Source organism: Oncorhynchus masou, chromosome 1, assembly GCF_036934945.1.
Source record: "Oncorhynchus masou masou isolate Uvic2021 chromosome 1, UVic_Omas_1.1, whole genome shotgun sequence".
Classification (NCBI taxonomy): Eukaryota; Metazoa; Chordata; class Actinopteri; order Salmoniformes; family Salmonidae; genus Oncorhynchus; species Oncorhynchus masou.
In genome coordinates, this window is record NC_088212.1 from 73,740,820 (window position 1) to 73,767,544 (window position 26,725).

Here is a 26,725-nt window from a genome sequence, read left to right on the forward strand (position 1 = left end):
ACTTGAAGACAAAAGCCAGTGGGCAGAGAGATGCAGTGTACATGAATTACGGTCACATTCAAAGTGTCTTCAGTGGATTTGAGACCCAGTTTGCCCCCTAAAGCTGGTTTAAATCCCTGTAGTAATCTTGCATTCAGACTCAGTTTACCCAGGGGCGTATTCATTATGCTGATTCTGTTGCAAAGCATTTCTTAAACGGAAGCAACTGGAACATAACGGGGCGGGACCTACCTGAAGTTGTCCAATAGAAACTCTATTTTTTGTTTTTTGTTTTACTGTGTTACAGTTCAAATACTGTAAAGATATAAGTTGATTTTAAATAAATTCATTAGGCCCTAATCTATGGATTTCACATGACTTGGAGTACAGATATGCATCTGTTGGTCACAGATACCTTAAAAAAAAGATAGGAGTGGTGTGGATCAGAGAACCAGTCAGTATCTGGTGTGACCACCGTTTGCCTCATGCAGCTCAACACATCTCCTTCGCATAGAGTTTGTCAGGCTGTCGATTGTGGCCCGAGGAATGATTTCCCACTCTTCAATGGCTGTGCAAATTTGCTGGAAATTGGCGGGAACTGGAACACGCTGTCGTACACTTTCATCCAGAGCATCCCAAACATGCTCAATGTGTGACATGTCCGGTTAGTATGCAGGCCACGGAAGAATGGGGACATTTTCAGATTCAAGGAATTGTGTACAGATCCTTGTGACATGGGGCTGAGCATTATCATGCTTAAACATGAGGTGATGGCGGCGGATGAATGGCACGACAATGGGCCTCATCACGGTATCTCTGTGCATTCAAATTGCCATCGATAAAATGTGATTGTGTTCATTGTCCATAGCTTATGCCTGCCCATACCATAACCCCACCGCCACCATGAGGCACTCTGTTCACAACGTTGACATCAGCAAACTGATCACCCACACGATGCCGTACACGCTCTCTGTCATCTGCCCGGTACAGTTGAAACCAGGATTTGTCTGCGAAAAGCATACTTCTCCATTGTGCCAGTGGCCATCGAAGGTGAGCATTTGCCCACTGAAGTTGGTCACGATGCCAAACTGCAGTCAGGTCAAGACCCTGGGGAGGATGACGAGCACTCAGATGAGCTTCCATAAGACAGTTTCTGACATCTTGTGCAGAAACTCTTTGGTTGTGCAAACCCACAGTTACATCAGCTGTCCGGGTGGCTGGTCTCCGATGATCCCGCAGGTGAAGAAGCTGGATGTGGTGGTCCTGTGGTGGAGTGGTTACACGTGGTCTGCGGTTGTGAGGCTGGTTGGATGTTCTGCCAAATTCTCTAAAACAACATTGGTAGCGGCTAATGGTAGAGAAATTAACATTAAATTCTCTGGCAACGGCTTTGGTGGATATTCCTACAGTCACAACTGCACGTTCCCTCAACTGTGGCATTGTGTTGTGACAAAACTGCACATTTTAGTGGCCTTTTATTGCCCCCAGCACAAGGTACATCTGTGTAATGATCAAGCTGTTTAATCAGCTTCTTGAAATGTCACAGCTGTCAGGTGGATGGATTAGCTTGTCAAATTAGAAATACACACTAACAGGGATGTAAACAAATTTCTGCACCAAAGTTGAGAGAAATAAGCTTTTTGTGCATATGAAAAATGTTTGGGATCTTTTAGCGCATGTTGCGTTTTATATTTTTGATCAGTACAGTTGAAAAACGTTCCATTTGGACTAATAATTACGCTGCAGTACTGTGGCTCTGCTGCTTCTCTACCTTAGCAGTGAGAAGAGGACAGGTTTTCTTTACTTTTTCCTTCTCAACCTCTTTCCAAACGTTTATGGAACAAGCTTGATTTCAATACCTGAGATGAGACTGGAGTGTGTATGTGTGAGATGTACATTCATGTTGCACATGCACAGATCTGTTTCCAGTAGATGTGCTATTGAGATTTTGCTTTGGTCATTTCACAGCAACCACTCCCTAGCCAATAATTCCCATCACAACATACAAGTGTCACATTCTGGACTTCATGACAACAATCTACACGGATTTCTCCAACATAAGATTAAATCTAATATGGGAAAAATCACACTGGTTGTATGGCCATATTATAAATGAAACTGCTTTTCTCAGACAGAAACCTGGTGTCCCTGTTTGACAAACACAACCATTTAAAAGCCTAATAATCCATTAGATCTACAGTAGGGCGCTAAGAGGTTCCTAGCCACAGTACAACAGAATACTGTCTGTTTTGTTTACACCTGCTTCCACTTACTCCTCCCCTGCTGACTCCTCAACCCCCCACAGAGTACCTCTCCTCTCCTGACGGTTGTGTCTTTCACAAAGTGTGTCTGAAATGGCACCATTATTCTCTAGAGCCCTACAAACCCTAGTCAAAAGTAGTGCACTATAAAGGGAATAGGGTGCCTCTTTTTGACAGCCTCAATATGACAAACGACATATAATGTATGTCATTGACGGTTTTTGTATTAAGAGGGATGGGTTTTATCTGGAGCACTGTGATGGTCATGGCATTTTTGGACTACAAAGGGACTGTAAATGATTGACTTGTGAAGTAATTTACAGCTACAGTTTACTAGGAGCTTATCAAGTCAGTTATGGTCATACATTAGGACCAAACATTTTGCAGAAGAAAATACTATTAAATAAATGTATACAAATACTGAGCTATATATCTCACTAGCCCCTTTAAACAATGCTACCTTATATGTTACTTACCCAACATTATTCATCTCATATGCATATGCATACGTATATACTGTATATACTGTACTCTATATCATCGACTGCATCCTTATGTAATACATGTACATGTAATACATGTATCACTAGCCACTTTAACTATGCCACTTTGTTTACATACTCATCTCATATGTATATACTGTACTCGATACCATCTACTGTATCTTGCCTATGCTGCCCTGTACCATCACTCATTCATATATCCTTATGTACATATTCTTTATCCCCTTACACTGTGTATAAGACAGTAGTTTAGGAATTGTTAGTTAGATTACTTGTTGGTTATTACTGCATTGTCGGAACTAGAAGCACAAGCATTTCGCTACACTCGCATTAACATCTGCAAACCATGTGTATGTGACAAATAAAATTTGATTTGATATTGTATGCAACATTTTTGAGGGAAGTTATATTATTTTTTTTGCAAATGCATTTTCTCGAGAAATATATTTAGTTTAACAAGTAATATTTCTTCTAAAAAAGGTGGTCAAAATGATTGCTTCCCCTGTTAACAGCATTGAGCCTTTTTGTTTAAATGTTTTGAGATATGAGAACACATTGGGAGGGATCAGTCTTTTTTTCCTCATCTTTATCAAGGGTGCCAATAATTATGGACGTGACTGAATGCCACATACTGTATTTGTTCTAGTGTGTGGTGGTGAAAGGACATAGGTGTTTGTGGAAGCATAGGGGGAAAACTCCCAGTGCGTTGTGTATTTTGCGAGCCCAGCCTTGCGGTGTGAGCACTGAGGAGGATATTAGGGGTGAAGTGTATTGGTGAGGTGTTCGGCATGAATAGGGGAGAGATTGGGACATTATCGAGAGTCCACAGGGGGATGTTAACCCAGGCTGGCAGAGCAGTGCAGTTGCAGCAGGGCCCTGTCTCTCCCTCCCTCTGTCTCTCGGCTCCCAGCCCTGTACCCGTCTGCTCCAGCCTCCATGTGCAGCTCTCTCCCTTTCTGCCTGGGTCAGTGTCACACTATACACAGAGCTTCTCTCTTGTGAGTTCCTATATACTCATCACACGTTCTCCTCCTCCATTTCTTCTCCTAGTAGGCCTACTCCTCCATTTTCCTCCTTCACCTCTCTTTTTATTACGACATCCTCTTCCATGCACCATCCAGCCTACCTTTAACATGAAATCTCTAGCCTATCTCTCCCTCTTTTCCTGTCTCATCTATTTGCTTTATCCATCCATCTTTCTCCCTGGACTCACTTCTTCTCACTCTACCCACACGCTCATTGTCTATTCATATTTTAGAAGACGTTTGTGACCGCGAAAACAGTGTCATGCGTTTGCACCATTTCCACAGTGAAGAAACCTACATTTTATTCCCCCCCCCCCCCCATTCTTTATCTAGCTAATCCAGGTTCTGGTTTTGGCTTCATGCCGCTCTTTCCCTTTTTTAGACTGAAAGCCATGTGCCACTCACTCCCACTCTCCCTCTGCCTCTTTCTCTGTCTTTCGCTCACACTCCCGCCCACTCAATCCCTTTCACCTCTCCTCCCTCCACACTCTATTCTGTGACTTTGTGTGATAGTATATGCATTTGGATGTATGTGTGTAAATATGAAGTTCAGATTGTGTAGCCCACTTGTTTGTGTGTACTCATTATGCATTATGTGCAGTAAAGTCTCTGTCTTTTGAGTCTGATAAAAAAGCATGAGCTGGCGCACACCCAGAGAACATTATTCTATGTAGAGGTGCTGACTAACGGAGAATAAACTATAAGATATAAAATAGTCGCACACTCAATATATTAACTTGGCATCCGAAACGTTGGTGATTTACCCAATAAATTACTGGGAGTTTTTATATCTATATATTCATTTTGATGTCTGAGCCTGGACAGAGAAAATAGAGCCTTCCTGTCGCATAGAACCGTGTGTTTTCTCCCTGATTTATGAGAAGAAATTGCATTACTGTATTTAAGGATTTATTAGAGGTATTGGATCAAATGTATTATTACAGTTGTTCAATGTCAGTGTTTTCTCTAACTTACTTGAAAGTGTAACGAAAGTCCTCCCTTTATGAGGATAACGACACTAAGCCTTTTTCTAAAATGTTTTATGAAATTGAAGAACACTGCCTCCTGAGTGTCATCAAAGTGTCAAAGATCCACCAACATATTTTACAGAATGAGGTATTTTCTGCATATGCATTGTTCTTTCGAAGGGCAAACCCACTTAAAATGTATGCCAAATAAAAACTATTGATTTTAAAGTTTATCAACTCTATGCACAAGGAGTAATTCAACAAATGTACACTGAACATTTTACAAAACCACATTTATTGAAAGAACTAAGCAAAGATTGTAACATCATTTAGGTAAATGGTCACAAACTGATTGATATTTCCTTTCCAAAAAATGTCAGCTCCAAATTCAAAGATGTCTTCAGAAAGAATGGGGTGTCAGCTGTGACATGACACCTTGAGTTTGAAAAACTCTCAGCACAGCAGTGTTCAATACAATACCAGACATTAGAGTACTACATTATACTCTAATCTCTACTTTTCTTTACTCTACTGTCCAAACCTGCGACACATAGATGTCTATGATTGGTTCAGATTTGGTCCGGACTGGACCAAATCTGAACCAATCATGGACATCTATGTTTAGGCCAGATGAAGGTTGGTCCAGACGTCTGTGTTTAAATAAACTCTGCTCCAGACTGGACCAAAAAACTATGACTGTGGACATTGAAATCAAGGCCAGGGTGGACTGACAAAACTCTGTCCGGTGTCGGTCAGTGCTCAGTGGGTGAAGATGCTGGTAACAGTAAATGGAATGAGAGGGAAGTCATGGGTAGATGTCAGTGAGAGGTGACATGCATTGGAGAGCGAGGTACATGGTCAGTTGCACAAATTAATGCATTCAACCAAAATGTGTCTTTTCACATTTAAGGGTGCAATATGCAGAAATCACTCTGCCATTTTGAACCAGCGACCTTTCTGTTACTGGCCCAATACTCTTAACCTCTAGGCTACCTGCCGGTAGGGTTTGTCCAGAGTTTTCACATTTTTGCTTTGATGACCAGATGACAGAAATAGAAAGAAAACCGTTATCAGCTGAACATAACAGTATGGCAGTGGAAGGGAGGATGGTAGCAACTGTGGTTTGTGACTGTTAGGATTTCCCAGTGTAGCCAATGTAATTGCAGGTATTCTGTTACCGATTTGGTAACACAATTTCAGTTTTTAATAACCAAATCATTCATAAACAAAATGTATCATAGTAAAAACACTAGCTAGTTGATAGGTCTCTATCTTCTTACTTCTGTGAACTTTAATTATCCTCCCTTTCTCATGAGGGAGAAAGATTTGAAAATATCTTAAAGATATGTGGGGTTTTGGTAATGGAATTTTAAGGCACAAGGCAATGTTTCTTAAACTACTGAACAAAAATATAAATGCAACAATTTCAAAGATTTTACTGAGTTACAGTTCAAATAAGGATATCAGGCAATTTTAATTAATTAGGCCCTAAACTATGGATTTCACCTGACTGGGAATACAGATATGCATCTGTTAAAAGATACTTTAAAAAAATAAAATTTGGGGCATGGATCAGCAAACAAGTTCGTATCTGGTGTGACCACCATTTGCCTCATGCTGCACAACACATCTCCTTCACATAGAGTTGATCAGGCTGTTGATTGTGGTCTGTGGAATGTTGTCCCATTCCTCTTTACTGACTGCGAAGTTGATGGATATTGGCGGGAAGTTGAACACGCTGTTGTACACATCGATCCAGAGCATCCCAAACATGCTCAATGGGTGACATGTCTGGTGAGTATGCAGGCCATGGAAGAACTGGGATATTTTCAGCTTCCAGGAAATGTGAACAGATCCTTGCGACATGGGGCTGAGCATTGTCATGTGGCGGATGAATGGCACAACGATGGGCCTCAGGATCTCGTCACAGTATCTCTGTGCATTGAAATTGCCATTGATAAAATACAGTTGTGTTCATTGTCCGTCGCTTATGCCTGCCCATACCATAACCCCACCGCCACCATGGGGCACTCTGTTCACAATGTTGACATATGGGTGAGTATACCGCTCTCCCACACCATACACGCGGTCTGCAATCTGCCCGGTACAAGCAACGTGCCAGTGGCCATCAAAGAAGAGCATTTGCCCACAGAAGTGAATTAAGACACTGAACTGCAGTCAGGTCAAGACCTGCGGAGGACAACGCACATGCAGATGAATTTCCCTGTGATGTTTCTGACAGTGCGTGTGTACCAGTGTGATGTTCCCCTAGATTATGCACCAAGTTGCACACAAGGACCAATTCAAATAGGCCAGGTCAAGAGGGGATGATAATAATTATTCTGTGTTTTTTTAAATTTAATTACAGCTGCATAGCTAATGTTTTTCTTTGGTGTACAAACACTTTTTCATATCAATATTGTACATACATGTGATTGTAAAAGTTGTGTATATTTTGGTTTTGCCCATCGTGGGTTATCTTTATTTCTGTACCCCCTTATTGTTCTCTTTTGCCTGACCTTCGGCTAGCAAGGTGCCTGAGAGCTAGGACTGTGCCAAGGGTTAACATAATGTGTGTTGTCTCTTCGTGTGCAGGGCAAATAAAAATAATTCCACTCGCAGACCTTCAGTTGTGGCAGCGTCCTAATTAAAAGTACACAACAACGCAGAACGAACCACGCTACATGTGCAGAAATTCTTAGGTTGTGCAGGTGTCCGGGTGGCTTGTCTCTGATGATCCCGCAGGTGAAGAAGCTAGATGTGGAGGTCTTGGGCTGGCATGTTACACGTGGCCTGCAGTTATGAGGCCGGTTGGACGTACTGCCAAATTCTCTAAAACAACGTTGGAGGTGGCTTATGGTAAAGAAATGAACATTAAATTCTCTGGCAATGGCTTTGGTGGACATTCCTGTAGTCAGCATGCCAATTGCATGCTCCCTCAACTTGAGACATCTGTGGCATTGTGTTGTATGACAAAACTGCACATTTTAGAGTGGTCTATTATTGTCTCCAGCACAAGGTACACATGTATAATGATTGAGCTGTTTAATCAGCTTCTTGAAATGCAACACTTGTCAGGTGGATGGATTAGCCTAAAGATAAAGATATAAAACTGTGTTTTTTTTGTGAAGAATCAACAACAAGTGGGACACAATCATGAAGTGGAACGACATTTATTGGATATTTCAAACTTTTTTAACAAATCAAAAACTGAGAAATTGGGCGTGCAAAATTATTCAGCCCCTTTACTTTCAGTGCAGCAAACTCTCTCCAGAAGTTCAGTGAGGATCTCTGAATGATCCAATGTTGACCTAAATGACTAATGATGATAAATACAATCCACCTGTGTGTAATCAAGTCTCCGTATAAATGCACCTGCACTGTGATAGTCTCACAGGTCCGTTAAAAGCACAGAGAGCATCATGAAGAACAAGGAACACACCAGGCAGGTCCGAGATACTGTCGTGAAGAAGTTTAAAGCCGGATTTGGATACAAAAAGATTTCCCAAGCTTTAAACATCCCAAGGAGCACTGTGCAAGCGATAATATTGAAATGGAAGGAGTCTCAGACCACTGCAAATCTACCAAGACCTGGCTGTCCTTCTAAACTTTCAGCTCATACAAGGAGAAGACTGATCAGAGATGCAGCCAAGAGGCCCATGATCACTCTGGATGAACTGCAGAGATCTACAGCTGAGGTGGGAGACTCTGTCCATTGGACAACAATCTGTCGTATATTGCACAAATCTGGCCTTTATGGAAGAGTGGCAAGAAGAAAGCCATTTCTTAAAGATATCCATAAAAAGTGTCGTTTAAAGTTTGCCACAAGCCACCTGGGAGACACACCAAACATGTGGAAGAAGGTGCTCTGGTCAGATGAAACCAAAATTGAACTTTTTGGCAATAATGCAAAACGTTATGTTTGGCGTAAAAGCAACACAGCTCATCACCATCCCCACTGTCAAACATGGTGGTGGCAGCATCATGGTTTGGGCCTGCTTTTCTTCAGCAGGGACAGGGAAGATGGTTAACATTGATGGGAAGATGCATGGAGCCAAATACAGGACCATTCTGGAAGAAAACCTGATGGAGTCTGCAAAAGACCTGAGACTAGGACGGAGATTTGTCTTCCAACAAGACAATGATCCAAAACATAAAGCAAAATCGACAATGGAATGGTTCAAAAATAAACATATCCAGGTGTTAGAATGGCCAAGTCAAAGTCCAGACCTGAATCCAATCGAGAATCTGTGGAAAGAACTGAAAACTGTTGTTCACAAATCCATCCAACCTCACTGAGCTCGAGCTGTTTTGCAAGGAGGAATGGGAAAAAATGTCATTCTCTCGATGTGCAAAACTGATAGACATACCCCAAGCGACTTACAGCTGTAATCGCAGCAAAAGGTGGCGCTACAAAGTATTAACTTAATGGGGGCTGAATAATTTTGCACGCCCAATTTTTCAGTTTTTGATTTGTTAAAGTTTGAAATATCCAATAAATGTCGTTCCACTTCATGATTGTGTCCCACTTGTTGATGATTCTTCACAAAAAAAATAGTTTTATATCTTTGTTTGAAGCCTGAAATGTGGCAAAAGGTCACAAAGTTCAAGGGGGCCGAATACTTTCGCAAGGCTATATATATATGACTCGTAGTTTCATTTGACATGGTCCTATGAACTTAACATGTTGGTGCTCATGAGTAATTTTACATGGAAATGACCCATAGCACCGGTTCCAATCCAAATTCGAATGCTGTTTAGCAATCTCCAGGGGCACCGAATAAGGTCAATCACATCAAGAATTGTATCAAGTACCATGACATTTTAACCAAAATCCTGGCTGCCTCTGCCAGGAGACTGAAACTTGTGAATCTTCCAGCAAGACATTGACCCCAAGCACACATAAGTCAATAAGTATAGAGGAAGGATATAGAAGGATTCTGTATGGAGGAATGGTCTATGATCAATCCCAATGGTTTCTCCAATCTTATAAAACATTTAAAAAAAAGGCTCAGCATTGTTATCCTTGGAGGGTGCTGGATTTTTGAAATCCGGGGGATCCAATAATTCTGAGACCTTTTATTTTTGAATTTTATTTTTTATTACTTGTTCAACAAAATCTCTTTGAGAAATTATATTTTTAGGTCATACAATTGTTTGTATTTTTGGGGCACACTATAGCTCAGTATTATTTTTTATACTGTTTTTTTTGGCTTGTCTTTATCAAGGGATCCAATAATTATAGATACCTCCATATACACAGTCCCCTCAAGGCATTGCAATGAGGTGACAGCTAGCTTTCAGATGAAGTGTCAAAGAATGTCAACCAGCCATACCGACAGAGAGGCTGAATCATTGGACTGGGGATAATTGAACTGCATTTAAATAACTAATCTACTAATCACACATCAAATTACTTACCAATATACCTCCATCTTTCCGACCTCCTCAAATTCATCAGGCCTCAAATGGCTGTGAAATGAAATGTGGGTCCAAGTTGGTGCTGATGGTTTGGAGTGGGTGGGTTTGGGTCATGGCCTCAATTACTTTACTATGATGAGATTTTCTATCAGGTAAAAAGGCCACCTAGGGTGATAGGCAGTATGTTTGATAAGAAGTTAACCTGATTTTACCAAGCTTTTTGAAAATGAATTTTCTCTGTAATGTTTGATTTAATAGTAGGCCTAGCCTATATGAGAGCAGCCTTTTTCTAACCTCACCTGAAGGAAAGCATTACAAACACCACAATTTAGAGCTTTATGACAGTAATGGGAGTGATAACCTGGCTTGTTTATTTTCAAACCAGTTGTATTGCTCTCTGTGTTTGCAGAGATGTGCTAAGGTCCAGAGACAGTCTATTTGCTTTTATGGGCGAACCCTCCTGAGTTGGCCTAAAACGGAGAGAGAGCGGGAGGCAAGATGTTTGCTTACCAAACTTAAGCATAAAGCATCACTGTGTGACCCACTTACACTTGACCTGATGCAAATGGCACGTGGAGACTGCCCCAGTTGGACTCAAAATGCTGTATGAGACAGGAACAGTTTGGTTTAATGTGCTGCATAAACAAGCTTGGCACAATGAACCTGCTGTAACTAGTATGTGAAATAGGGATCCGGTATTAAACCTACTGTCAAATGTAGTATAGCTCACTAAACAAATGGCCGTGTAAAATAGTTAATTGTAATGGGCTATTTTTTTTTCACTTTTATTTAACAAGGTAGGCTAGGTGAGGACAAGTTTTCATTTAAAACTGCGACCTGGCCAAGATGAAGCATAGCTGTGCGACCAAGAACAACACAGTTACACAAACAAACGTACAGTCAATAACAGAAAAGAAAAAGAGAGATCTATGTACAGTGTGTGCAGATGTAGAAGAGTAGGGAGGTAGGCAGTAAATTGGCCATAGAGGTGAAAATAATTACAATTTAGCATTAATAATGGAGTGATATATGCGCAGATGATGTGCAGGTAGAGATACTGGGGTGCAAGAGAATCTGAGAATCTGTGGGATGATTTGAAGCGGGCTGTCCATGCTCGGCAACCATCAAACCTAACTGAACTGGAGATGTTTTGCAAGGAGGAATGGTCCAAAATACCTTCATCCAGAATCCAGACACTCATTAGAGGCTATGGGAAGCATCTAGAGGCTGTTATTTTAGCAAAAGGAGCCTCTACTAGATATTGATGTGATTTCTATATTGGGGTGCCCAGATTTATGCACCGGTCTAATTTTGTTTTGATGCATATTGCACATTTTCTTTTAATCCAATAAACCTAATTTCACTACTGAAATATTACTGTATCCATCAGTTATTTGATAGATCAAAATGAGATGTGACAAGAAGGTTTGCTGTGTCTGTCAGCGTAGTGTCCAGAGCATGGAGGCGCTACCAGGAGACAGGCCAGTACATCAGGAGACGTGGAGGAGGCCGTAGGAGGGCAACAACCCAGCAGCAGGACCGCTACCTCCGCCTTTGTGCAAGGAGGAGCAAGAGGAGCACTGCCAGAGCCCTGCAAAATGACCTCCAGCAGGCCACAAATGTGCATGTCTGCTCTAACATTCAGAAACAGCCTCCATGAGGGTGGTATGAGGGCCCGACGTCCACATGTGGGGGTTGTGCTTACAGCCCAACACCGTGCAGGACGTTTGGCATTTGCCAGAGAACACCAAGATTGGCAAATTTGCCACTGGCGCACTGTGCTCTTCACAGATGAAAGCAGGTTCACACTGAGCACATGTGACAGAGTCTGGAGTTGCCGTGGAGAAAGTTCTGCTGCCTGCAACATCCTCCAGCATGACCGGTTTGGCGGTGGGTCAGTCATGGTGTGGGGTGGCATTTCTTTGGGAGGCCACACAGCCCTCCAATTGCTCGCCAGAGGTAGCCTGACTGCCATTAGGTACCGAGATGAGATCCTCAGACCCCTTGTGAGACCATATGCTGGTGCGGTTGGCCCTGGGTTCCTCCTAATGCAAGACAATGCTAGACCTCATGTGGCTGTAGTGTGTCAGCAGTTCCTGCAAGAGGAAGGCATTGATGCTATGGACTGGCCCGCCAGTTCCCCAGACCTGAATCCAATTGAGCACGTCTGGGACATCATGTCTCGCTCCATCAACTAACACCACATTGTACCACAGACTGTCCAGGAGTTGGCAGATGCTTTAGTCCAGGTCTGGGAGGAGATCCATTTTACATTACATTACATTTAAGTCATTTAGCAGACACTCTTATCCAGAGCGACTTACAAATTGGTGAATTCACCTTCTGACATCCAGTGGAACAGCCACTTTACAATAGTGCATCTAAATCATTAAGGGGGGGTGAGAAGGATTACTTATCCTATCCTAGGTATTCCTTGAAGAGGTGGGGTTTCAGGTGTCTCCGGAAGGTGGGGATTGACTCCGCTGTCCTGGCGTCGTGAGGGAGTTTGTTCCACCATTGGGGGGCCAGAGCAGCGAACAGTTTTGACTGGGCTGAGCGGGAACTGTACTTCCTCTGGTAGGGAGGCGAGCAGGCCAGAGGTGGATGAACGCAGTGCCCTTGTTTGGGTGTAGGGCCTGATCAGAGCCTGGAGGTACTGCGGTGCCGTTCCCCTCACAGCTCCGTAGGCAAGCACCATGGTCTTGTAGCGGATGCGAGCTTCAACTGGAAGCCAGTGGAGAGAGCGGAGGAGCGGGGTGACGTGAGAGAACTTGGGAAGGTTGAACACCAGACGGGCTGCGGCGTTCTGGATGAGTTGTAGGGGTTTAATGGCACAGGCAGGGAGCCCAGCCAACAGCGAGTTGCAGTAATCCAGACGGGAGATGACAAGTGCCTGGATTAGGACCTGCGCCGCTTCCTGTGTGAGGCAGGGTCGTACTCTGCGGATGTTGTAGAGCATGAACCTACAGGAACGGGCCACCGCCATGATGTTGGTTGAGAACGACAGGGTGTTGTCCAGGATCACGCCAAGGTTCTTAGCGCTCTGGGAGGAGGACACAATGGAGTTGTCAACCGTGATGGCGAGATCATGGAACGGGCAGTCCTTCCCCGGGAGGAAGAGCAGCTCCGTCTTGCCGAGGTTCAGCTTGAGGTGGTGATCCGTCATCCACACTGATATGTCTGCCAGACATGCAGAGATGCGATTCGCCACCTGGTCATCAGAAGGGGGAAAGGAGAAGATTAATTGTGTGTCGTCTGCATAGCAATGATAGGAGAGACCATGTGAGGTTATGACAGAGCCAAGTGACTTGGTGTATAGCGAGAATAGGAGAGGGCCTAGAACAGAGCCCTGGGGGACACCAGTGGTGAGAGCGCGTGGCGAGGAGACAGATTCTCGCCACGCCACCTGGTAGGAGCGACCTGTCAGGTAGGACGCAATCCAAGCGTGGGCCGCGCCGGAGATGCCCAACTCGGAGAGGGTGGAGAGGAGGATCTGATGGTTCACAGTATCGAAGGCAGCCGATAGGTCTAGAAGGATGAGAGCAGAGGAGAGAGAGTTAGCTTTAGCAGTGCGGAGCGCCTCCGTGATGCAGAGAAGAGCAGTCTCAGTTGAATGACTAGTCTTGAAACCTGACTGATTTGGATCAAGTAGGTCATTCTGAGAGAGATAGCGGGAGAGCTGGCCAAGGACGGCACGTTCAAGAGTTTTGGAGAGAAAAGAAAGAAGGGATACTGGTCTGTAGTTGTTGACATCGGAGGGATCGAGTGTAGGTTTTTTCAGAAGGGGTGCAACTCTCGCTCTCTTGAAGACGGAAGGGACGTAGCCAGCGGTCAGGGATGAGTTGATGAGCGAGGTGAGGTAAGGGAGAAGGTCTCCGGAAATGGTCTGGAGAAGAGAGGAGGGGATAGGGTCAAGCGGGCAGGTTGTTGGGCGGCCGGCCGTCACAAGAAGCGAGATTTCATCTGGAGAGAGAGGGAGAAAGAGGTCAGAGCACAGGGTAGGGCAGTGTGAGCAGAACCAGCGGTGTCGTTTGACTTAGCAAACGAGGATCGGATGTCGTCGACCTTCTTTTCAAAATGGTTGACGAAGTCATCTGCAGAGAGGGAGGAGGGGGGGGAGGGGGAGGAGGATTCAGGAGGGAGGAGAAGGTGGCAAAGAGCTTCCTAGGGTTAGAGGCAGATGCTTGGAATTTAGAGTGGTAGAAAGTGGCTTTAGCAGCAGAGACAGAGGAGGAAAATGTAGAGAGGAGGGAGTGAAAGGATGCCAGGTCCGCATGGATGCGAGTTTTCCTCCATTTCCGCTCGGCTGCCCGGAGCTCTGTTCTGTGAGCTCGCAATGAGTCATCGAGCCACGGAGCGGGAGGGGAGGACCGAGCCGGCCTGGAGGATAGGGGACATAGAGAGTCAAAGGATGCAGAAAGGGAAGAGAGGAGGGTTGAGGAGGCAGAATCAGGAGATAGGTTGGAGAAGGTATGAGCAGAGGGAAGAGATGATAGGATGGAAGAGGAGAGAGTAGCGGGGGAGAGAGAGCGAAGGTTGGGACGGCGCGATACCATCCGAGTAGGGGCAGTGTGGGAAGTGTTGGATGAGAGCGAGAGGGAAAAGGATACAAGGTAGTGGTCGGAGACTTGGAGGGGAGTTGCAATGAGGTTAGTGGAAGAACAGCATCTAGTAAAGATGAGGTCGAGCGTATTGCCTGCCTTGTGAGTAGGGGGGAAGGTGAGAGGGTGAGGTCAAAAGAGGAGAGGAGTGGAAAGAAGGAGGCAGAGAGGAATGAGTCAAAGGTAGACGTGGGGAGGTTAAAGTCGCCCAGGACTGTGAGAGGTGAGCCGTCCTCAGGAAAGGAGCTTATCAAGGCATCAAGCTCATTGATGAACTCTCCGAGGGAACCTGGAGGGCGATAAATGATAAGGATGTTAAGCTTGAAAGGGCTGGTAACTGTGACAGCATGGAATTCAAAGGAGGCGATAGACAGATGGGTAAGGGGAGAGAGAGAGAATGACCACTTGGGAGAGATGAGGATCCCGGTGCCACCACCCCGCTGACCAGAAGCTCTCGGGGTGTGCGAGAACACGTGGGCGGACGAAGAGAGAGCAGTAGGAGTAGCAGTGTTATCTGTGGTGATCCATGTTTCCGTCAGTGCCAAGAAGTCGAGGGACTGGAGGGAGGCATAGGCTGAGATGAACTCTGCCTTGTTGGCCGCAGATCGGCAGTTCCAGAGGCTACCGGAGACCTGGAACTCCACGTGTGTCGTGCGCGCTGGGACCACCAGATTAGGGTGGCCGCGGCCACGCGGTGTGGAGCGTTTGTATGGTCTGTGCAGAGAGGAGAGAACAGGGATAGATAGACACATAGTTGACAGGCTACAGAAGAGGCTACGCTAATGCAAAGGAGATTGGAATGACAAGTGGACTACACGTCTCAATGTTCAGAAAGTTAAGCTTACGTAGCAAGAATCTTATTGACTAAAATGATTGAAATGATACAGTACTGCTGGAGTAGGCTAGCTGGTAGTGGCTGCGATGTTGACACTACACTAATCAAGTCGTTCCGTCGAGTGTAATAGTTTCTACAGTGCTGCTATTCGGGGCTAGCTGGCTAGCTAGCAGGTTGATTGCGTTACGTTACCTTAAAAGAACGACAATAGCTGGCTAGCTAACCTAGAAAATCGCTCTAGGCTACACAATTGTCTTAGATACAAAGACGGCTATGTAGCTGGCTAGCTACGATCAAACAAATCAAACCGTTGTACTGTAATAGTTTCTACAGTGCTGCTATTCGGGGGCTAGCTGGCTAGCTATGTTAAAAGAACGACAATAGCTGGCCAGCTAACCTAGAAAATCGCTCCAGACTACACAATTGTCTTAGATACAAAGACGGCTATGTAGCTGGCTAGCTACGATCAAACAAATCAAACCGTTGTACTGTAATGAAGTGAAATGAAAATGTGATACTACCTGTGGAGCGACGCGGAATGTTGACCGGGTAGTTGAAGTTCAATTCGGTAGAGGTTGGCTAGCTGTTGGCTAGCTAGCTAGCAGCATCTCCTATGTTAAGGACGACAAATAGGTGGCTAGCTAACCTCGGTAAATTAAGATAATCACTCTAAGTCTACACACTCTAAACTACACAATTATCTTGGATACGAAGACAGCGAAGACAACTATGTAGCTAGCTGACACTACGCTAATCGAGTCGTTCAGTTGAGTGTAATAGTTTCTACAGTGCTGGTGGACAGTGGATGTTAGCTAGCTGCTTAGCTAGCTGCTGGGCAGATACGTTAGGACGGCGAAATACGATAATTATGCAATTATCTTTGATACAAAGACGGCTATGTAGCTAGCTAAGAAGAAATTGCTAAGATTAGACAAATCAAACCGTTGTACTATAATGAAATGTAATGAAAAGTTATACTACCTGCGGACCGAAGTGTAGATGCGACCGCTCGCTCCAACCCGGAACCGGAAGATCCCTCAGGAGACCATCCACCACCTCATCAGGAGCATGCCCAGGCGTTGTAGGGAGGTCATACAGGCACGTGGAGGCCACACACACTACTGAGCCTCATTTTGACTTGTTTTAAGGACATTACATAAAAGTTGGATCAGCCTGTAGTGTGGTTTTCCACTTTAATTTTGAGTGTGACTCCAAATCCAGACCTCCATGGTTTGATAAATAATTTATATATATGTGTGTGTGTGTGTGTGAGAGAAAATGTTAATATTCCACCCATGAGGCCACTAGGTCATTTTAATATAGGAAAGGGTTTTAATAATTGTTTTGAGTGACGTCACTGGACAGACAAAGCACTATGCTGAAGAGGTTCCTCTGTGTGTGCTGTGTGGGGAACAAAACATTTCTCACATGCAGGGACTTGTCATACAAACATTCCACAAAACACATGTTAGTTGGATTCACAGATCCAAATTAGATTCACAGATCCAAATTAGAATAGATTGTAGTAGTGAGAGATTCTATGACTCACAGTTGACAGAAAATAGAGAACTGTCTTGCAGAGTGGCCTGAAACCACATACACAATACTACATTTCCCCAAAGGGACATGATAAAGAAATTCATTTAATGGCCTGTCGTTTCTCTTTGCTCATTTGAGCTGTTCTTGCCATAATATGGATTTGGTCTTTTACCAAATAGGGCAATATTTTGTATACCACCCCTACCTTGTCACATCACAACTGATTGGCTCAAACGGCTTAAGAAGGAAAAACATTCCACAAATTAACTTAACAAGGCACACCTGTGAATTGAAATGCATTCCGGGGGGGCTACCTCATGAAACTGGTTGAGAGAATGCTAAGAGTGTGCAAAGCTGTCATCAAGACGAAGGGTGGCTACTTTGAAGAATCTCAAATGTATCAAATATATTTAGATTCGTTTTAACACTTTTTTTTAATACTACATGATTCCATGTGTGAAATGTAATAGTTTTGAAGTCTTCACTATTCTACAATGTAGAAAATTGTAAAAATAAAGAGAAACCCTGGAATGACTAGGTCTGTGCAAACCTTTGACTGGTACTGTATGTTCTCTCTTCAACTGGTTTTGGGACATTTCTAACAGCTTAATATGGTCTCTGCATTTCCAAGCTGAAGGTGCCATCCACATTCCTAAAATGTTCTTCTTTGAGGTCTTTATGACCTGGAAGTCTCTTAGTCTCGCCGAGTCTCTTAGTATCACTTAGCTTTCCTGCCATGTTGTTGATGCTGAGTCTGTTTAATAAAATTGCTCATTATTATATCCCTACAATATTTCTCTATTTCTTCATGTTACACCACGAAAGAAAAAGCTTTCAAAAGATTTCCAATTCCACAGAACCCCAGTTCTACCTACCAAAGTGCATTTGATAAATGTTTACCCGGTGTCTTACACATCTCTAGGGTGATGGATGCCCTATGCTAAGCGTATGCGGTGGCCTGTGGGTTTAAGACGTGCACTGATGAGAATGCTTAATATCCTCGTTTTGAAGCTACAGTAGAAAAACCTATTTCAGCAGAGGTCACTGGCCGGCTGGACGGCGGAACACTGCTTGAGTGGGCTCTGGGGAGGTCATTGCCATATGGGAGGGCTTGGAGTTGGACAGTGGATATTACTGTGAGATGAGCTGGGTGTTGTCAGTATGAGCACTAATGGAGTACAGCCAAACCAAGGAGTATGGATCAGCCTGTGTTGTAGTACTTGGGCTTACTATTTTTTTTTATCATCAAAGGAATTTATCCCAAAATGAATTCTACTGTATGGCTGTATTCCATACAGTTTCTATGACCTGGGTATTGTGGATTTGTGTTGACTGGCATACAGTTACATGTGTAGTTCCTAGAATAGCCTACCAGTTGGCAAAGGAAAGCTGTTTACGCCTGCCATTAAAATCCATACTCTTTGTTAGAGGCCCTAAAAGGCAAGCAATGTTAATAGTTAATATGTAACCTATTATACTGTCTGAAAGACAAAGGGACAGTTAGGGGTTTGAGAACAGAAACTGCTTCTCCCTACAATTGTATTTTATTTTTGTCTCCTTTATTTTACTAGGCAGTTCAGTTAAGAAAATTTTTTTATTTACAATGACGGCCTACACCAGGCAAACCCAGATGACGCTGGGCCAATTGTGCGGCGCCCTATGGGACTCCCAATCACGGTCGGTTGTTATAAAGCCTGGATTTGAACCAGGGTGTCTGTAGTGACACCTCTAGCACTGAGATGCAGTGCCTTAGACTGCTGCGCCACCCGGGAGCCTTCTCCTCAGTCATCTCCTCCGTCAATACCTGTCCCAGACTTTTCTAAATCTAGGCCTAATCAGATTCAATAAAAACACATGGGCTTATTGGTATGGGAGAGTGTGCTGCTTCACTGATCCTATTAATATAGCCTTTCCAATTAAAGTGGTAGTGTGTTCCACTGGTAAGATCCCCATGGGGACTGCAACCTGTATCTAGGCTCTAGCACACGGCCTGGAGGAGAGGAGGGTTTGGAGTGATGACGTCACTGTCTCAAGTGGTGGAGGACAGACCTCCTACATTGTGGCACCTGCTATATTTCATTAATCTAATTTTGTTTTGGCCTAAATGACAAGGGATTTACTCTTTTTTTTCCCTCTTCTCTCATTCCCCTCCTCCTTCCCTCTTCTCTATAATGTGAGTCACACCCACAGGAAGCAATGTGGTGACCGGGGTGGCAGAGCAGTAATGTTGTCCTAACCTGTAGTGAGACCATATAGACCTGTCACACTGTTTTACCCAGCCTTTATTGAAGCATACACTAGACATAGTTGTCTTGAAAATCATGGAATATGTAGTTGCCGACTTTATGCAGTTTTAGGATCCCTGCCCCCACGCTTTATTTAAATTCTCTATAAAAATGAGTCACAAACTTGGTACACTGTTACACTAGGCGTTCCTTACACGGTTTTAACCATCTGCTACCCATGTGTTTTGTGACAGTGGACTTTGCTTCTGTTTTGACCAAATATGCTAACGGCATACCGCTATAAGCTAAGGCTAGCCACCTCTCCAGATCCCTCACGCTCTCCCTCTCTTTTACTTCAGTTCAATTTAGGCCTAAGGCACTTTTGACTTGTTTTAGACTGCTCTTTTGGATGAAGGGAAGACTGAAAATGGGTGTTCACGTTACCAGAGCATATGGTAACAAACAGACCCATTAAAACAAGTCCTCTCTCATTACCTGGGTCACATTATCCACATAAACTATCTTAGCCATTATCCCACTGTCTCCCTCTCACACTCTCTTTACCTCCATATTTCCATTTCACCTCTCTCTTTCCATCTGGAGAGTTTCATTGTGAGAAGAAACAGAGCGTACTGATAGTTCTGCTATAGTCTGACTGATGCTGCAGAGCTTTGAGGAAGTCTTGGCTATTATGAAAGCTGGTCAGTGGGGAAAGAGGGTCTGGCCTTTTGATCACGCCATGATGTGGACATTGCTTTTTTAAATTTCTCGTCCTCTCTTGCTTTCTCAGAGGGCAGCGATGCTGGGTACTGTGGGCAGGATTTGTTAAAGCCAAGGGTGTGTGTGTTAAACCACTATTTTAAGCGCTCTTTTGTTCAAGGTTGTGAAGATTTGTGTCGTAATGTGCTGTTCTTCCTTTCTCCCTCACAGGGCAGTGATGCCTGGTATGGTGATGTTTCGGCGGCGCTGGTCAGTTGGCAGTGATGACCTAGTGCTGCCCGCCCTCTTCCTCTTTCTACTGCACTGCATCTGGTGAGTACTGCGTTTGGATGTTTTTCTCTGTGAGTGTATGTTCCTGTGTCTGTCAGTGGCCCGGAGTCCCCGCACCAAGCTAAAAGTATGAAGCTGTATATGAGATGAAATATTTAACCCCAAAAATGTTGTCTGAACCATGGGTGTGTCATCTGTGGGACCATGCCCCTCCCTCCCCCTCCCAGGCTGGTGGTTCTGTCTGTGGTTCTGTTCGGCCTGCCCTATGGTTCAGACCAGTCCTGCTCGGTCACCCTGGTGGACCATGGCCGGGGGTACCTGGGCATCTTGGTCAGCTGCCTGATCTGTGAGAGCGCCATCATATGGCTGAGTATGAGAGGCAGCATCCTCTACACACAGCCCAGAGAAGCTGTGCAATATGTCATCTACATACGACTAGGTAAGTCACACCAGCATGTTATCACAGACACACTATATATATGTATGTACAGTGGGAGAAAAAAGTATTTAGTCAGCCACCAATTGTACACGTTCTCCCACTTAAAAAGATGAGAGAGGTCTGTAATTTTCATCATAGGTACACTTCAGCTATGACAGACAAAATGAGGGGGAAAAATCCAGAAAATCACATTGTAGGATTTTTTATGAATTTATTTGCAAATTATGGTGGAAAATAAGTATTTGGTCACCTACAAACAAGCAAGATTTCTGGCTCTCACAGACCTGTAACTTCTTCTTTAAGAGGCTCCTCTGTCCTCCACTCATTACCTGTATTAATGGCACCTGTTTGAACTTGTTATCAGTATAAAAGACACCTGTCCACAACCTCAAACAGTCACACTCCAAACTCCACTATGGCCAAGACCAAAGAGCTGTCAAAGGACACCAGAAACTAAATTGTAGACCTGCACCAGGCTGGGAAGACAATCTGCAATAGGTAAGCAGCTTGGTTTGAAGAAATCAACTGTGGGAGCAATTATTAGGAAATGGAAGACATACAAGACCACTGATAATCTCCTGTCCCTCGATCTGGGGCTCCACGCAAGATCTCACCCCGTGGGGTCAAAATGATCACAAGAACGGTGAGCAAAAATCCCAGAACCACACGGGGGGACCTAGTGAATGACCTGCAGAGAGCTGGGACCAAAGTAACAAAGCCTACCATCAGTAACACATTACGCCGCCAGGGAATCAAATGGGCCAAAATACCAGCTACAGTGTGTGAAAACCTTGTGAAGACTTACAGAAAACGTTTGATCTCTGTCATTGCCAACAAATGGTATATAACAAAGTATTGAGATAAACTTTTGTTATTGACCAAATACTTATTATCCACCATAATTTGCAAATAAATTCATTAAAAATCCTACAATGTGATTTTCTGGAATTTTTTTCTCATTTTGTCTGTCATAGTTGAAGTGTACCTATGATGATAAATTACAGGCCTCTCTCATCTTAAGTGGGAGAACTTGCACAATTGGTGGCTGACTAAATACTTTTTGCCCCACTGTATGTATGTCATGCTTAACATACAGTGCCTTCGGAAAGTATTCAGACCCCTTTTCCACATTTTATTATGTTAGTCTTTTCCTTAAACTGATTAAATTGTTTTTTTCCCTCATAATGAAAAAGCAAAAACAGGTTTTTAGAAATGTTTACTAATTTATTTTTAAAAATCTAAATGGAAATATTACATTTTATTTAAGTATTCAGACCCTTTACTCAGTACTTCGTTGAAGCACCTTTGGCAATGATCTTAGCATCAAATCTTCTTGATTATGACTCTACAAGCTTTGCACATCTTTATTTCGGGAGTTTCTCCCATTCCCTGCAGATCTCAAGCTCTATCAGGTTGGATGGGGAGCGTTGCTGCACAGCTATTTACGGGTCTCTTCAGAGAAGTTTGATCGGGTTCAAGTCCGGGCTCTGGCTGGGCCACTCAAGGACATTGAGACTTGTCCCGAATCCACTCCTGCTTTGTCTTGGCTGTGTGCTTAGGGCCGTCGTCCTGTTGGAAGGTGAACCTTCGCCCCAGTTTGAGGTCCTGAGCACTCTGGAGCAGGTTTTCATCAAGGATCTCTCTGTACTTTGCTCTGTTCGTCTTTGCCTCGATCCTGACTAGTTTCCCAGTCCCTGCCACTGAAAAACATTCCCACAGCATGATGCTGCCATCGCCATGCTTCACCGTAGGGATGGTTCCAGGTTTCCTCCAGAATTGACGCTTGGCATTCAGGCGAAAAGTCTTGCTTCTCATGGTTTGAGAGTCTTTTTAGGTGCCTTTTGGCAAACTCCAAGCGGGCTGTCATGTGCCTTTTTACTGAGGAGTGGCTTCCATCTGGCCACTCTACAATAAATGCCTGATTGATGGAGTGCTGCAGAGATTGTTGTCCTTCTGGATGGTTCTCCCATCTCCACAGAGGAGTGAACATTGGGTTCTTAGTCACCTCCTTGACTAAGGCCCTTCTCCCACGATTGTTCAGTTTGGCTGGACGGACAGCTCTAGGGAGTGTCTTGGCGGTTCCAAACTTCTGCCATTTAAGAATGATGAAGGCCACTGTGTTTTTGGACATTCAATGCTGCAGAAATTATTTGATTTTCTTCCCCAGATCTGTGCCTTGACACAATCCTGTCTCGGAGCTCATGTCCTTTGACCTCATGTGGAATGTATTTGATGGAGGAGAGGAGAGCGATGTGTTGATTTGGGGAAGACAGATGGATATCTGTGGATGAGGTGAAGGAGGGGTTGAAGTCAGGAGGTTAGGGGTGAGGTCAGTTTCCCTTAAGGGAGTAATCAGGGTTTGTATCTGGTTACCTTCTTTCTCTTGGGCATAAACTAAGGATGGAGAGAGGGAGTGTCTTAAGTAGGATGTATATAAACTGTGATGTGAGATGTATTGCTGTCTGATTACAGCTGTACAGAACCTTTGGGAATGATACAACTTAGGTTAAAGCTTCTCTAGTGTCCGTTAGTTATTTACTCTGAAAAATAAGAAGCTAACAGTAAATAAGGTATTTAGTTTTTTTGCAAAACTGTTGCTACCATTTCTAAACTTGTTTTATGGGGTATAGTGTGAGGATTGATTTATTTTTTTAAATCCATTTTAGAATTAGCCTGTAACTTAACAAAATGTGTAAAAAGTTGAGGGGTCTGAATACTGTCTGAAGTATCATGTCTAATTTCACAATATTGAGTAATGTTGTTTCTCTTCCCTCCCTGCTTTCTCTCTTTCAGCCATCTTGTTGGTGGAGTTGGTATATGCAGTGGTGGGGATCGCCTGGCTTTTCCAATACTACCAACCGTGCTCTGATGTCACTGCCAAGAACCTTGCTTTGGGTGAGTTAGAGAAGGAGTATGAGGGAGCAGCAATCACTAGAGTAAATATGTTGTATACTAGAGTTATCTTCAAAGAGAACAAGGCCGGACTTGTAAAACAAAGTAATGGAGTAGAAATGCCCATGGGCATGTTTAGCTTTTCTTACACCATTGCGTGGTTCGTTATGAAGATCACAATATATCAAAACTATCCCGTCTCCCCCCAGGGATTGTGGTGTGCAATTGGCTGGTGATCTTCAGCGTGTGCTTCACCCTCATGTGTACCTTTGACCCCACGGGACGCACATTTGTCAAACTGAAAGCCACCCGGCGACGCCAACGCAACCTCACTACCTACACCCTCAGGTTGGTACCCTCATTCCTGCATACTACCGTCTGTACACCCTTAGGTTGGTACGATCTGCCCTACACACTACCATCTCTAAACCCTCAGGTTGGTACCCTCTGCCCTACACACTACCATCTCTACAGAGTATACCACCTGCACCCTCAGGTTGGTACCCTCTTCCCTACACACTACTACCATCTGCCCTACACACTACGACCCTCTTTGCCCTACTCTGTCCATACCCAGCACAGCACACTAAGGTAACCATCCTGCTGTGCCTCCCTTCCTCAGACACCGGCTAGAGGAGGGCCAAGCCAGCAGCTGGAGCAGGAGACTGAAGTTCTTCATGTGCTGCACCCGAGCCCAGGACACACAGTCTGTGAGGGAAATATAATTATTTTTCCTCTATCCATCACCCAACGTCCTGTATGATACAATCCATTCAGTGAGAATCAATGGTTATGGTTGCGATCCATTCTTGTGGTTATTCATGGTTCAAACTCTATCTCTCCTCTCCTGTTAGGATGCATATTCCGAGGTGGCCAGCCTGTTTGCAGAGTTCTTCAGAGATCTGGACATTGTGCCAAGTGACATCATAGCTGGCCTGGTGCTGCTTCGCCAGAGACAGAGGTCTAACAGAGGTGCCATCCTGGACCAGGTAACAGGGGATGGGGACCAGTGTGGTGAGAGAAAGAGAGAGGGATGGGGGGATAGGCTACAGGTAAAATGGTAAGAGTTGGAGGGCCTGTTTGTGTTTGACAGTCTTATTAGTGTGTGAAATAGTTGTTTTTCTCCTTCAGGCCAACAATGACATTTTAGCCTTCTTATCTGGAATGCCTGTAACTCGCAACACCAAATACCTGGACCTTAAGAACTCGGTGAGTGTGTGTTTGTGGATTTATATTGAACCTCTAAGGCAGCGGTGTAGCCTCTGTCTCTGTTTTGGATGTTTTTTTAACATTGTGTGTGTGTCCCTCAGACTGAGATGGGCATGTACAAGGAGGTGTGTTACTACATGCTGTTTGCCCTGGCAGCGTATGGCTGGCCCATGTACCTGATGAGGAAGCCTGCGTGTGGGCTGTGCCGCCTGGCCAGCTCCTGCCAGTAAGTCTGTCTGCCTCCCTCCCATCCCATGCACTTACACCGGTTTCACATTTCACATTCATCAGTATTGACAACGTGGTAATCCACTGGGACAATAACACTCTGGTCAGACCCCACTCTCTGACACAGTGGGTAAACAATGGAGCACTGACACACAGCGTGTTCCACTCCACTGTTCAGACAAAACACTGACCCACGCACTAACCACTTGACTAGTGATACAAAGACCTAAATACACTGAATCACACACATTTGGGTTTTAGACTCACACACTCTCTCCATCTCTCCCCTTTCTCTCTCTTCGTCTCTTTGTCTGTCCTCTCTCTCTCTCCTTCTCTTCTCCTCGTCTCTCAGCTGTACATCAGGGTCTGGCTCTAGGCTGTCCCAGACAGTGACAGTGGAGGAGGATAACTGCTGTGGCTGTAACGTCCTGGCTATCCGCCGCCACTTCCTGGACAGAGAGCTGAAGCAGGTCCATGTTGTCTACACATCCTGGCACGACGCTGTGAGTACCAAATGGAAGGGTGACAGACTTAGAGGTCAGGGGTCAGTCTGGACAATTACCAGGCATGAGTAGAATACAGAAGATACAACATGCAGTGTTAGTAGAAGCAATTTGCAAAGTACAGATGAACAGTTGTATGATTTGTCATATTGTCTGTCAGTCAACAATTTGCTATATCACTTTCCTTGGAATTGTTTCTGGAAATCACTTCTTGCTGATATATTGCACTTAGTTCCCTCAATAATATATGTAATATAACACCTTGCATGTAATATAACACCTTGCATTGCTCTGTATCAAGGGAAGTAAATCACACTGCAAATCGTCTGGCTGGATAAATACTATCCAAATCACATCCAAAATATTCCACCTGTTAATTATTTTCTGTTCGCAGAGGGACGTTGCCATAGCGAGAAAACGAGCACTCAAAACACACTGACTGATTTGTAAAGCAGACTTCTCTATTAACTGGGCCAAGTCTGATTTTCCATCTATTAAACCACACCATGCAGGCTAGCTAGCAGAGGGTCTGGACTCTGCAGACTCGCATCACAGAGGGAGTTAGGCCAGGACACTCCATGATGGAAGTCAACATTATAGTCCTTGGCTGTTTCTTCTGCATGCCTTTGATTGATGTGTGTTACCAAAATAAATAGATTTAGCTGCTACCTCTCACTATTCTCTTTCTCCCCTTCATAGGTTTACGAGACACCTTTCTTTGTGGCTGTGGATCATGGGAAAAAGAAAGTTGTCATCAGCATTCGAGGAACCCTGTCCCCCAAAGTAAGACAGTGACAAACTAATGACTCACAAGTGACTGACCAGAGAGTCATCAAACTGCCATGGTTGTGTCCCAAATGGGAACCTATTCCCTATATATTGCAACACTTTTGACAAGAGCTTCTGGTCGAAAGTTGTGCATGTAGTGTTTAAAGAGAGAGGGTGATGGCACCTCCCAAGAAGACTGCAACAACCTACACAGTCCACTATATAGGCCAAAAGGTGCTATTTGGGATGCAGACGATGACTCACATGTGAATGACCAGATAGTCACAAGTCCAAATCAGTCAATCATGGAGCACAATACAATGTTATGCAGTACAACGA

General features: G+C 44.2%; 1 protein-coding gene across 3 annotated transcripts in view; it reads left to right on the forward strand.

Moving 5' to 3' along the window:
• Positions 1-26,725, forward strand: part of LOC135550385 (diacylglycerol lipase-alpha-like) — a 43,966-nt gene that overhangs the window by 1,563 nt on the left and 15,678 nt on the right. For 2 of the 3 annotated variants that reach the window (XM_064981133.1, XM_064981152.1), the window contains exons 2-12: positions 20,288-20,389; positions 20,575-20,786; positions 23,580-23,681; positions 23,888-24,026; positions 24,115-24,174; positions 24,301-24,388; positions 24,533-24,667; positions 24,810-24,887; positions 24,989-25,113; positions 25,468-25,618; positions 26,318-26,401. In XM_064981133.1, the coding sequence (XP_064837205.1) occupies positions 20,295-20,389; positions 20,575-20,786; positions 23,580-23,681; positions 23,888-24,026; positions 24,115-24,174; positions 24,301-24,388; positions 24,533-24,667; positions 24,810-24,887; positions 24,989-25,113; positions 25,468-25,618; positions 26,318-26,401 (1,269 nt within the window). In that variant the 5' untranslated portion in view covers positions 20,288-20,294. The remainder of the gene's footprint in view (positions 1-20,287; positions 20,390-20,574; positions 20,787-23,579; positions 23,682-23,887; positions 24,027-24,114; positions 24,175-24,300; positions 24,389-24,532; positions 24,668-24,809; positions 24,888-24,988; positions 25,114-25,467; positions 25,619-26,317; positions 26,402-26,725) is intronic. The other variant, XM_064981142.1, reaches the window with a different exon arrangement.